We start from the raw sequence: 13,940 nt of genomic DNA on the forward strand, positions 1-13,940 counted from the left end.
CGACTCGCATTCAGGGGCAGTCTGGTGGTGCTGATGTCAGAACACTCATGTCTTTTCACCCCAAGTGTCACGGGAGCCAGTGCATACTCTGTTCGTGTGCCTGCTGCATTGCTATGGAAGGAGGACTGGGGTGTGCACTACTGTGATTTAAGCCTGCCCCCAACACAGAGATCCGGCCTATGAACAAGTGACCCACACACACACAAGGCTCTACACAACCAAGGACCCACCTACATTAACCACTGCCTGGATGTCCACCAACCACAAGAAGTCTACCCTGCCTCTCCCTTTCTCTTGCCTATACTCCCCACATCTACCAAAGCAGAAATGGAGGACGCTCCTTTCCCCACATCGCAGCAAAGACCTGGAACAGCTCCCCCACGCACCTCCGGACCATCACCTGACTTCAGGAATTCTGAATGGCCCTCAATACTGGGCTGTTCGAATAATCCTACGGGCCTGCAAACGCCTGGATACCCTGTTGGGCCATTAGCCATGCATTATAAATCCTGATTGATTGACCAGCCTGTTGTTTCATCATGTCGGCTATTCTTTACCTCATCCTGGACACCTTATTACTGAGGACAAATAAATACAGTGCTGCAGCTATCAGCACAGATAGGTCGGGAGCCAAACTTTTTAGTTGCTGTAAAATGTGGCATGTACCAGTGGCGAAGACAACTGCTATATTGATGACAACTGGGGCATGTTTATGGAACGTTCATAGGAGTTAAGTGTATTAGAATTCAAATATCCATGTTTTAGATTCCGTCCAAAAAAACACATTAACAGTTTGGTAAAAAGTGCAATCCCTGTCAGTCTGTGTTCTATTTCTGTTCCTGGTTGTTTTCTCATCAATTGCATTTGTCTTATGGAAGTCTTCTAAGAATCCAAACATTGTTAAGACTTTGCCAGTCACTAGAATATTTTCCTAAGGTCCTCTTTTGTAAGATTTTTCTGTTAGGTTATTATTATTTATTAATGTATGTAATGCACACAACTTACAGAAAGAAAATAAAAATACCAAATTGAGTGACAAAGTTCTACACACGAAACAGAATCTAGACATTAGAGTAGTTTGAACAGGAGGTGACTGACAGTTGTGGGTTCAGTCTCAAAAATGGGATTCCATATTCTCCTGCTCTATTTCCTAAATTTGGTAGATAGGCAGGACCAATGCTGAGGATATGCTGATTATCTTATTAAAATGGACCACACCACAATAACCCTTCAGCACTTAATGGGTGGGTTGGTGGCATATCATGAAGTAAATAGGTTAAAAAATAATAAAATGTTTATAAATATAAATAACTCAGTCACTCTGAGCCCAACTTTATCTTAGAAAGCACATTTGGACAAGGTAACACTTAAAACTAGATGTAGCACTAGGAGAATAAAACATATTTATGGTGTCTTTGGAGGTGGTACTTATGCATCACCATTGAGTCTTCACCAGTAAAACAGGTCTTTCTTCCTTTACTGCCTCACTTTTTTCTTACGAATGGTTCATGTTGCCTAAACAAATTTAATCCAGACTGCTAAGGATACTGGGGAAGATTCACCAAGGCATTTATGAGAGTGAGAAGTAGTAGTACATGAGTACTATTTTGCCTATTGTGACCACCTTCCCGAAACTTCATGGACCCTGGGGAACCAATCCATGGGGCGTATCTTAGTAAAAAGGGGAGGAGAACATGCTGCCCACCTCTCCGAGCCTATTGTGGCCTCAGAGACCTCATCCACTGGACCTGTCATAAACATAGGTGCGTGCCCCAGTGTCAACCAGGGGCACCCACCAAGCACTACACTAGGGGCTGTGTAGCCCCGGTGTCCCAGCTGGCTCCCCTTACAGTGCTTGACCGGGTATTTGCTCCCTTCCGGAGGGATCAGATATTTTCTGATTTCTCCCACTGGGCGGGAGCAATGTGTGTCTGTTTCCCTGCCCGCACTCCTGTGGGCAAGGAAACAGAACAGAGGTGTGCGCCCAGCCTATGGAGCAGTGCTTTAAATGGTAAAAAATAAGTGCAGGTACTCATTAAAATGCGCAAGAAGTGTAGTGAGTAGTCAGGGCTAGGGGCGGGGCTCAAGGCAGGACATGATGATACTTAACGACTTCTACAATAGTTGCAGCACACACCAAAACACATGATAAATGTGTTTATATAAGCAAAGCAGGTTAACTCATTACACAAAATGAAAGAGAAATGCAATAATATGTTAACATTTCCTTTTTTTTTGCAATAGTTGCACATTCTTAATGCCATACTGTTAAGTTGCTGTTGTTTAGCACAATACTATATATTTTTGAGCAAGTGAGTAGGAAGAAACTGAAAATATCCCCACTTCGAACCAAAGCTCTTATGGCACCAAGCAAATCATCATGACCCTCCCCAGAAGATATCTCTTGTCTCTTCCATCGATCTATCCATTCATCCTTTCATCCAACCATTTACCTACTGATGTTCACCATTTGCCATTTACATTCTGATGTCTATTCAGTTTTTCATCCATCATTCAGTTGATTTTCACCATTCCGTCTGTCCACCCTTCCAAACCTATCCATCCTTCCTTAAACCTGTCCATTAATCTTTTCACTCATCCATCTCTTTATCCACCTTTTCACTCATCCATCAATCCTTTCGCTCATCTATCCATCAACCCTTTCACTCCTTAATACCATCCGCCCTTTCATTCCATCCACCCTTTCACTCAATCCCTCCTTTCACTCATCCATCATCCATTCTTTCATCCATCCTCTCTACCTTTCATTCATCCACCCACCATCAGCCCTTATATCCAATCATCCACCCACTTTCACCCATCCATTCACTCATCCATCCATTCATCAGCACATCCACCCTGGCTCACTCATCCACCCATCCACTCACTCACTCACCAACCCCCCTACTACGTTATTTATGAACCTTTGTCGCCGAGCAGACATGTACACACAAAGGACCACCCATTTTCTTTCAAATACCTCCTGAGAGTTTCTTGATTCTTTCTCTCTCACTTTTGTCTTTAAAAAAACAGGCTTACAAATGCAGGCAAACAGACAAACATAAGCAGACACACAAAAGATTTCGGTATGTTAAAAGCCATGTTATACTCTTCAGTATGGTTTTTTTAATTGCCACTGCCAAGGGATTGCCAGGATTTCTGTGTTTACGCAAATGCAGAGGATAGTGTGAATGTGTTGACAGCACAGGGCCAGAATGGACCCCAGAGCTGCCAAGGTTTCAGATTGCTATGTGGGACATTTTCATATTTTCATTGTAATTATGAGAGACATTTCAACGATATGAGTGACGCTTTCTCACTAGCAAAATGAGGGAATCATGTCATTTTTTTATATTTATACATTTGAGTCGAGCTGCTAATGTTTCCGATTGCGTATGTGTGACATTTTCATAGATTCAGTGGATTTACGAGAGTCAGGCAACAACTAGATGTGTAACACTTAGAGGGGCACATTCTTGTGAGCATAACCATGGTATGAAGTCAAAGGAAGTAGACAAATATCAGAAATTGCACTAATTTGAGCAACAAGGAAGTCAAACTCGGCAGCAGGTGCTTTTGAAGCTATTATTTAATTTCAATAAAAATCAGCACCCTCCACCCCAACCTCAGCTTCAGGTGCGGCCAAACCACATATAACAAAGGGATCTCTGTGACAAAAACAGCAACTCGCTGAGCTATCTACATACAATACAGTACAATACAATATCCCTTTTTTGAAGGCACATTAACCATCTACGCTACTTAATGGTCATAGTGCAAACTGTCAGTAGAGAAAACTCTGACTTCTCGACAGCAGCAACAATAATCCCATGAGTTAGCTCTGATTTATCAAGTCTAACTGTGCTGAGAAAATAAAGGGTGCTGCTTTGTAGGTCACTGTCAAGCAGGGATGTTCAACACTTTGCACTACTAATAAATCAGCAAAACTGCTAGTTTAGACAAAACGTAGCGCATATTCAGCACCCACAGACAACTCTAGTGTGCCCATTTGCAAGGCCCCCTGCCGTGCTGGAACGCCATAATCATTTTCGTAACAAACATTTTAAATGTCAGTAGCAGGAGAATATTAAATTATCTCTTTACAGCTGTCAGAACGATCCACGAGGAGCTGCTGGCCTGGCACCGCGTGGATCTCTAGCCTGTCTCTTCTTCAGGGAGTCAGACAGCGAGCCCTGCTGCAGTGTCTCTGCCGGTGCCCTCTGCTCCCACCATGAGACTCACAATGGCGTGGTGAGCCTGGAGCAGAGGTCAGGAGGAGGTGTGCAGGTGATGGATTCTCAACACCGGCCTCCTTCTTCAACTCCATGCAGCAGGGGAATTTCATGGGTGCACTGGGGCCGGCTGGCAGGCAGGAAAGGCAACATCCTGCCACAGCCTGGTCATATAAAAAACAGACCTTGAGGCATTTGGCGTTAGGAAGGTGGGCGCCTCAGTGCAGAAAACACGCTCCTGGGGCCTCTTCGATCGCATTGTCTGGGCATTAACCTTCAGATCAAGAGAAAGGACGTGTGAAATTCCGCCGCCCTTTTGTCTGATAACATTTCTTATGTTCAAAGTGTTACCCTGCACTTACTTTTCACTTTTCACTACCTGAAGTGCTGCGCTTTGAAAATCACACGCGCGCACACTAGCAGGTAAAAGGAATCTCCACCCAGCTCTGTCAAGCACAGCATGACGGCGAGCATCCGACATTATTTAAAAGAGCCCTGCTGAATAGCTCAGCTGGGGCTCTGATGGGCGGGAGGGAGTTGCAGAAGCGGCGACTCGGCTGCCAGTGACATGTCCCACTCCGGCTCACCAGCACAGCCACGAGCAGACCTTTTCATGAGTACCGGTACTCTCCTCGGGCAGTAGAGAAGTACCGGTACTCAAAGTGATAAATTTAGGAAGTGCCGGTACTCAGTACCAGTGAGTACCGGCCCATTTAAAGCACTGCTTTGGAGCATGCTTAAATCTTCAGCCAGCTGGCAACAGACGTACGTGTTTGCTCCAGTTTGGTAGGAGATTCAAACATGCTCCCTTCAGACGGGAGGAAACATGTTTTTCTGTCTGCAGTAGTGCGGGCAGGGAAACTAAAGTGTTCCCAGTGCGGGCACTGTAATTGAGCCAGCCCCGGGGGTTGGGGTCCCAGGACCCTTTAAAGGCTCAGAGAGGGGACTGCGTGGCCCCTCTCCCTTTTAATTAGATTCTCCATGGCCTTTCTAAGTGTCTTGTCAGCACCTGTGAAACATAACCCATTTGTTTTATAAAACACGCTCAGCAGCTGCCATCTTATGGAGTAGGAAAGCCCTGCCACTGTGCTTGTACAGTCTAGTTTCTGAACCAAAGACAGCGCGACCGTCTTCATATGGTAATCACCGCTAATCAACACAGCCTTCAGTTTGTCTTGAATAGCATATCATTCAGATAATGAGTATTTGGCCACAAGTCTCAACTGAACCAATTTGCTGAACTCGGCCTGTAACAACGATGCAAGCACATATTTATTCATATCTGGCACATTCATTAAGGGTTTCAGGTGAGCCAATTGATTGGACCTGCCTTTTATAACAGTGTCAGACACACCTTATTTCATATCTGTTTTTAGTTTTATAAGCAAGCACAAGGATAATCTAGGCTCATGGCGGCCCTGGGCAGGGAGCGTAGGTAGGGGGCCCCCGAAGAGGGGGTCCCGGCGGGGCGGAGCAAGGAGGCCAGTGAATAGGGGGGGCAGGTCAGGGTGTTTGGAAGTGGAATAGAGCTGGAGGCCGCCAAATCCCTGCCAGGGGCCACCACGCAAATATGTATCCATCCTCAGAGGATTATTATATTAAGGATATATATTGGTTTGGTGGCCCTGTGCAGGTGCACAGCTTGCACATGCCTAAGGCCGCCCCTGAATCCTTGTACATGTGAAATAAGAAACTGTGGCGCAGCAACTCACCAGTTGTGCATAGTGCAAAGCAAACACAATGGAGAAAATTCCTGTTCTTCTTCCATTTATGTAATCTATGTTGATGCCAGGAACCCCACCATTGAATTGGGAACAACGGCAGGAAGCATTCAAAGCTTATCTTGATGCCATTGATGGGGACGCATTTAGTTTAAAAAAGTACTTATAGTTTGTAATTTGGGTCCTGAAGGCAGAAGTTCATTGGAACCTCTTCACATAGAGGCTGTCAAAGTTCATACTGGCGGAGAGGACATCAGTGAAGTAGTGGATCGATATGCTTCACTTTTAGAAACTTTGGACAAAATATTCAATCCAAAAAGAATATCATATTACAACACAAATCCCTACAGAGGTTTAAATTTACAGGCAAATCAATGAAGCAATCATGCCACAAGAAAATGGAGGCATGTTTCTCAAATATATGGTGAAGTAAAATAAAAACACATGTTTGCATGACTCATTCACCGCAGAATTGCCATTCTGGAGAGTTGTAAATAACAGGTTTTACTATTTCCCAAATTAATGGTCGTTGATTTATCGACCTTTGAAAGAATAAACAGCTAAGTCACCCTTGCCAATATTCGAAGACACGATGCCAGCTGCAAACGCATACATAGCTCATTCGAGCTGTCTTGCTAGCAAAATATCTGGTAAAGAAGCACACGTGAACACGGCTTTCAAGTAATTTCTAAATTACACGTGGCTGAGATGTTATCCAAGGGTGGTAGGTATGGAATGCAAAAACTCTGAGACCCCTACTACGAGTGGCCCGTAGTGATATGCCCTGGGGAGGATACCACACTGGGCCATTTTAAAAAGCCCAGTGTTTCTGGGATGTCAGGGCAGATGTTACATCCGGTCCTCGAGTCTTGCTGCACAACATGGGAGCAGAAAACTCTGACCCCAGCTTTCCCCACCACGTTCCCCGAAAATGGGCTCCAAACAAGTAGCAAATGGGTGTGGATTTTGGATCATTTATTTCCCTCTGAAGGAGGAAAAAACATGCAGGGTTGGACTTGGCGTTTTCCCGACCGTTGTTATTACCCACCTACTACCTAAATCCAAGGAACTCTTAATGCGAGTATACGTATTAGTCACAAAATGACGAGTCCACTTGAAGCAATTTTCTAATACTTTACAAATAGAAAACAAACCAAAAAAGGTCACTGTATAAGTTCTCTCTCATTAAATTATTTTGTACAAAATTTCATCCACATTTTAGAAGGGCTAGATTGCGATATATTTTTTTTAAGTATGGTAAGCCGGCTTTATCAAAAGATGACAAATATTTTTTGGGGCATAAGTCCTTCTTTTTATGCTCATTCGATGCTTTAAGTAAGTACATTGACTATTTGGAACACTTGCAGTAACCTCCTTCCTCAGCCAGCAATGATCCGCGCTGTGTAGGATTACCAGAGAACGCCATACAATCAGAGGCATGATGTTCAATGCTTGGTCTTTCCCTTTAAAACCAATACAATCTAACTCAGTTGATGTGACCCAAGCCTATAATTCCTAAAAAGCTTTAAACCCTATTTCTGATTGTCATTATGAATGCATTACGTCATTAGAAGAAAGCCCAGGGCTGGGCTAATTAGCTAACACTCTATATTATGTACAATTCTACAGCGCCTGCCCTACTTATCCTGAATCTCCATGTCTTACTATTTAGTGCTATCATAGCTCCAAAATTGCATTCATAATATTGATTTGCCAAGCATAAGACAATTTGCTGTTTTTGCACGCTGTGCAAATTTGCTGAAATGCGCTCTTCTTATTCGTTCTAGAATGCTCGCCCAGTCACTTCAAGTGTCGCTCAGGAAGATGCGTCTTGGCCTCCAGGAGATGTGACGGGCAGGCAGACTGTGAAGACGACAGCGATGAGGACAACTGTGGTATGTACCATTGTTCCAGGATTAAGATTCGTCAGTAGTGGTTCGTGATCTCTGAAAGAGTTGGAGCGTAATACTTGAAGGACATTCTGATGAACTAGCAAAGTGAAACAGCATGACTTCCTCTAGGGAGATTCAGAGAGATCCTCCCACCAAGAAATATTGGGGAAAAATGGCATTCGAAAAGTATATTTTAAATCATAGATTTTACATAGATTTTCTAAAAAGCAATTGTTCTGCCAAGTCAATGAAGCCTATTGCTCGCCAGGGTTTGGTGCCATGTGCTTTTTAACGTGTACAATGGGTGTCCCCTGTATGTAACTGTGTATCACTTTTTGGCAAAATAGCACGCTTTATGAAACCCTCAATCAATCATTTGCCAGTTAGTACTCTAGAGTTAAAGTATTTTGTCACAGGTGCCTGTTATGCTTGGAATTACCTGCAGTATGCCAGCACCAGGATTTTTTCATGGGTGCTTTGTATGCTAAGTATTGCCTGTATTATGCCAGGCCTGTATTTTGCCGTAAATGCCTTATATGCCAAGAATTACCTAAAATATGGCAGTGTCAACATTTTTCTGTTGGTGCTCAGCATGGCCATACTACCTATATGTAGTATGTGTTGTGTCACAGGTGTCTCATATATCGACAGTTAACTCCAGTATACTTTGCCAGCACTGGACAATCTATCTGATGGCTCATGCATGGGCCTTCATGTCATTGCTTACCACAGGCTGCTAGACCCTTACTCTCATCAATGGTCAGTAGTTTCATTACACTAACTTTGAGTATTAACCTAGTAGTCGCTTCTAGAATAAGTAAGCATTGGCAATGGCAATAGGTCTGGTTTATGAATGCACTGTCAAGCCACACCTAAAAAATAAAAATCTGTCTTGGTTAATGACTGCACCCCCTTTCTCTTCTGTGCTGCTGCCAGAGAAAAACACCATAAAGGATCTAGTTGTCTAAGACACTTCATTAGCATTACAATGTCATGTGTGTGCACCTGGAAAATTCAACCTCTGGCTGCTAGTTAAATAAACAAACTAATCACAGCAATGTGGAGGGCAAGCACCTTTTTGTGGATGCCCACAGCTTTTTCCAACCAAAACATGTATTCCTGGCCACAACATGTAGGAGGGGCCAAAGACCCTCTCTAGTGATGCTAACTTGATTGTCTGGCAAGCAAGACAATAAAAAGGCGCAAAGAGGACAGGGTCCAGATGCACATAAGAGTGAGCCATGACCAAGGGTATTGTACATCCATGGTTTTTGTGGACAGTCACATAATTTTGTACCTTTTCTTAGACTGATCTGTTTACCCCAATATATATTGTAGTGTGAGGAGATACAGACAACTCGCTCAGGCAAATCCATAGCTCTGCTCAAGAAATCAATGGACTCACTCCACTGCTGACAGGCTACATCAGAGTAGACCATGCAGTGAACAGAAAAATGTAGAAAGAGAATGAAACCAACATTTTAATCTACATCTTGATAACACCTTCTATTGGGCGGAGGCAATCACACAGAATTCCTTCAGGCACTCTGTCCACACCTTGTAGTCAGGGGCAGTCTCTGATAGGCCAGGAGCATGTACAGGTAGGAAAGAAGTATAATACCCCACTCTCAGCCTTTAACTTCATAAGCCGCTGCTCCCTTTATGCAGAATTACAATAATCAATACAGGGTTCTGGCCTAAAATCAGCAAGGCAAGGCCAACTCAATAATTCAAGCACAAAACAGCCAATGCTGATACCACTAGTACAACCAAATCTACCAATCACTCGTGCCACTCATATTGATTGAAAATAATTTTTCTAATTATTTTAAGTAGATTTTTTTTTATTTTATATTTTAAATCTACTCTTGGAATTTTTTTTTTTAGATACACTATAGAACAATTTTCAAAATGACATAACAATAATATTTGCATTATACACATAATTACATCCATATACATTTATCCAAAACAATCAAAATTCAATATAACGGGGGGCGTGGCTAGCAGCCGATCATGGCGGCAGCATAAGGGACGAGCTCCGCGGCTGAAGCGGCCTCTTCGTCGATCCGACACAAAATCCGTCACTTTTGCAAGCCCCACAGGCGGGTACCGGATCCCAGGACCGGGCGGAGTAAGCAGCGACAAGCAGCGACAAAATCCGACATACGCTGCCAGAGATACGTCGAAGCCTCGTCCCGGCCTACTCACACCTCCAGAGCCGGGACCTCCCCTGGTTGTTAACCTAGCAGGAAGTGCATCCTGATCGGAGAACTTGGACCGGAAGTGCCCGTGTGGCGGTGGACTCAACAGATCGACTGCGATTCGGAGAGTCGGAGACAGCGATCCACGCAGATCAAGGAAGTGGTGCTTGACGGAGGGGTCGCCGGAGTCCAGAAAATCTCGAAGGCCATCACCAGCTGCGCCGAAAGCCTGGGCATCGACAACGGAGTGGGCGACCGCCATCTTTTGATCGTAACAGTCGCTACGCACTTGGCGACAACCGACGCACCTCCCACCCTGGAGAAAGTCACTGGACCTGATCCTTACTGAACCGGACTGGCCGGGGGGTCCACACCGATCCTCACATCCTGGAGCGTAGAGGCACGAGGAGCACGACACTTGGCGGCATGGCGGGGAAAGGCCCTAAGGGAGGCGTCACACAGACTCGAATAGACCGATTTACCTCCGACAAACCCACCGGGTCACCGGCAGGAAGGGAGCAGGGTGGCAAAACGGCCGACTCCCCAGGGGGGAAGAAGGCCACACTGGACGACGTCATGCTCGCACTGGCCCAGCTGCAAATGACCGTTGGCGGAATCTCCACGGACGTCACCCTACTTAGAGCGGACCTCCACAAAATGTCGGAGAAGGTAAAGAACATGGAGGTGGTCACAAAATCTCTGGTGGAGGACGTCGCAGACCTACAACGTGAAATGGGAAAGATGGCGCAGGACAATAGAATGCTCCGGGAGAAGCTGGATGAGCAGGAGGGGCGTTCTAGGCGCAACAATATCCGCATTATAGGGGTACCGGAATCAGAAGGCGTGAAAGCGATGGATCTCTTCGTAGAGAACCTGATAACGGCCGAACTGAAGCCGAAGGGACTGTCCAACTTCTTTTCGGTGGAGAGGGCCCATCGAGTCCCGGGTAGCCAGCCGAAACCGGGGGCTACCCCGCGACCCATAGTGGCACGCTTGTTTAACTTCCGTGACCGGGACGCAATCCTGCAGGCAGCCAGATCCTCCCCTCCCCTCAAAATCCAGAATGCCACCGTTGCCATCTTCCCTGACTACACAGCGGAAGTCGCCCGTCGGCGACGAACATTCTTCGAAGTGAAAAAAGAGCTAAGGTCCAGAGAACTGCCGTACTCAATGCTATTCCCCGCAAGATTACGGGTGGTAGCGGAGAACAAGACCTGGTTCTTCGACAACCCGGAGAACGTACGGGAGTGGCTCGAGGGATGGAGACCGGGTCAGAACCACAGACGGACACATCGCTCCATGAAAGATCGGACTGCAGGCCAACGCCGGGACTCCGAGGCCTCGGGAGGGGGACCGGACAACAGTGACTCTTTGGGAGCTGAAGGCGGCAGAGAAGAACTCGAGGAACAATGACCACTTGGAAAACATTCATATTCGCATTGGTGATGAGACTTTTACGCTGCGAAGCGCTTCCCGCCATTGGACACTGGGTGAAGGGCCTCCGGGGGTGTAATTGAGAGACTGCCGGCTGCGGAGAGTCCCTCACCCCAACGCGCAAGTACACTGTTTGGGGGATGGGGTATGCACTCTGCTAAGTTGGGGGGGCGGGCAGTTTTGAGTCCGTGTAGCAGGGGGGCAGGGAGGGGGGGAGAGTTGGGTAAGTTTGCACTATGGGACTTTTCGGTCCTACTGGTTTCTGTTATAAGCACACTTTTGTATCTGGGCATGTCCTATGTAACTGAGAACTTCTGGTCCACTCGGGGCACGGGGAGGTCTGCTTGGGAGTATCAACCATGCCTGCCCTACGCCTGCCACTGTGTGCAGCATCGCCTGGGGCGAGGGAGCTTCATGGCGACCCACTGGCTTTTCTATGGCCGCAACGGATAGTCAAACCACGACGACCCCACTGGTTGTCATGTCCTGGAACGTGAGGGGCCTAGGGGATAAGATTAAGCGAGGGCTGGTGCTGCAGGGGATAAGGAGACGGGGGCCGGCTCTCATTCTCCTACAGGAGACACACTTGGCGGGAGCGGCCACGAAGGCCCTAGATAGGAGAGGCTATCACATGATAGTGCATGCTGAGTTCACCTCAGGGTCCCGTGGCACGGGCATCCTCCAGAAAAAATCGTCCAAATTTATTGTCAAATCTACTGCAACGGATGACCATGGCAGATTTGCGGCAGTACATGGCCAGTGGGAGGGGAGGCTTTTAAACATAGTTTCTGTTTACATACCACCAGCCCTACACTCTGAGGCCTTGCCGGATCTGGGCAAATTCCTGCTGACCCTCCCTGATGGAGAACTGCTCATAGGTGGGGACTTCAACATGACACTCACGACCACCATAGACCGTTTTCCCCCACGTACACACGTAGAAGGACCCAATAGGCTCCAGACATTTCTGAATGCACAGGGGTTGGTGGACATATGGCGCGCTCTACACCCTACTCAGCAGCAATACACGTACTACTCGGCCACACACAACAGTCTTTCTAGAATAGATTATTTTTTTGCTTTGATCAATGGTCATCTTACTGTAGCGGAGACAGATATACAGCCACGGGGGGTCTCAGATCACTCGCCACTCACTTTGACACTCACCACTACGGCCATGAAACGACACAGGTTATTCCCGATCTTCCCTGGCTATCTTAAAGTGCCTGAGATCAACAAGGACCTGAAGAGGGCGACACGGCTCTACTTCGAGGAAAACCGGTCCTCGGTGGACTCCCCCTCTATATTATGGGAGGCGTACAAGACAGTATTCAGGGGTCAGGCCATAGCCGTGATCGCGAATCACAAGAAGGCGCACAGACAAGAGGCCCTAGATATAGAGTTGGGCCTCGAGAGGGCCAACACAGCCCATATGGCTAATCCCTCGGAAGACACGCTCCATGAGCTCCAAGTCCACCAGCGCCGCCTTACAGATCACATGCGCAAGATCACGGCGTCGGACATTGCGGCTACACAGCATAGGGTGTATGACATTGGGGACAAGGCCAGTAAGTTGCTGGCATGGTTAGACAGGAGACAGGGGGGGGGAAGAATATCCTACAACTTACGGACCCACATGGCAACAACCACACTCGCCCCGACGAGATAGTGGAAGTCCTCGCCGATTATTTTGCCGAAGTATATAACCCTGAGACAGTGGTGAGTGAGGGTGAGGTCCGGACTGCTCTTGCACACGTTCCCTTATCAGAACTGACAACAGAGGTATCCAAGGACATAGACGCACCTCTTACAGTGGAGGAGATTCAGCTGGCTATCGGCGCCCTCCATCCGGGTAAGGCGATGGGCCCCAACGGGATCCCCATTGAATGGCTGAAAATTATGACCGAATCCCTAAGCACACCCCTACTCAATATGTACGAGGAATCTAGAATGAAGGGTACGCTGCCGCCAGATCAACGGATGGCAACTATTGTGGCGATACCGAAACCTGGTAAGCCCCCCAACGAATGCTCGTCTTATAGACCAATCTCCCTTTTGAACCCGGAGGCCAAAATTATTGCTAAGGTGTTGGCGAGCAGGATCCTGCCGTGTCTGTCCCACCTGATCCACCCGGACCAGTCCGGCTTCATGCCACATCGTAGCACTGCTTTAAATCTCCGCAGGGTGCATGGAGTGCTGGCGCGAGTTCCACTACTGCAGGAACCGGCTGCCATCCTTTCCTTGGACGCCAAGATGGCGTTCGATATGGTGGAATGGAGCTATCTCTTTGCAGTGCTTGAGCGTATGGGTTTTGGCCCGGTGTTCCTTTCATGGATACGCATGCTGTACAGAGACCCCGTAGCCAAGGTGACGGCCAACGGCCACATTTCGAGGACCATCTCCCTAGGCCGAGGTACACGACAGGGATGCCCGCTCTCGCCCCTTCTCTTCGCTTTA

At 47.0% G+C, this 13,940-nt stretch overlaps 1 protein-coding gene across 1 annotated transcript in view; it reads left to right on the forward strand.

Moving 5' to 3' along the window:
* CORIN (corin, serine peptidase) overlaps positions 1–13,940 on the forward strand; it is a 1,855,778-nt gene that overhangs the window by 1,458,712 nt on the left and 383,126 nt on the right. Inside the window, exon 13 of the mRNA XM_086962682.1 lies at positions 7,741–7,848. Coding sequence (XP_086818808.1) covers positions 7,741–7,848 — 108 coding nt within the window. The remainder of the gene's footprint in view (positions 1–7,740; positions 7,849–13,940) is intronic.

Source organism: Lissotriton vulgaris, chromosome 3_1, assembly GCF_964263255.1.
Source record: "Lissotriton vulgaris chromosome 3_1, aLisVul1.2, whole genome shotgun sequence".
NCBI lineage: Eukaryota > Metazoa > Chordata > Amphibia > Caudata > Salamandridae > Lissotriton > Lissotriton vulgaris.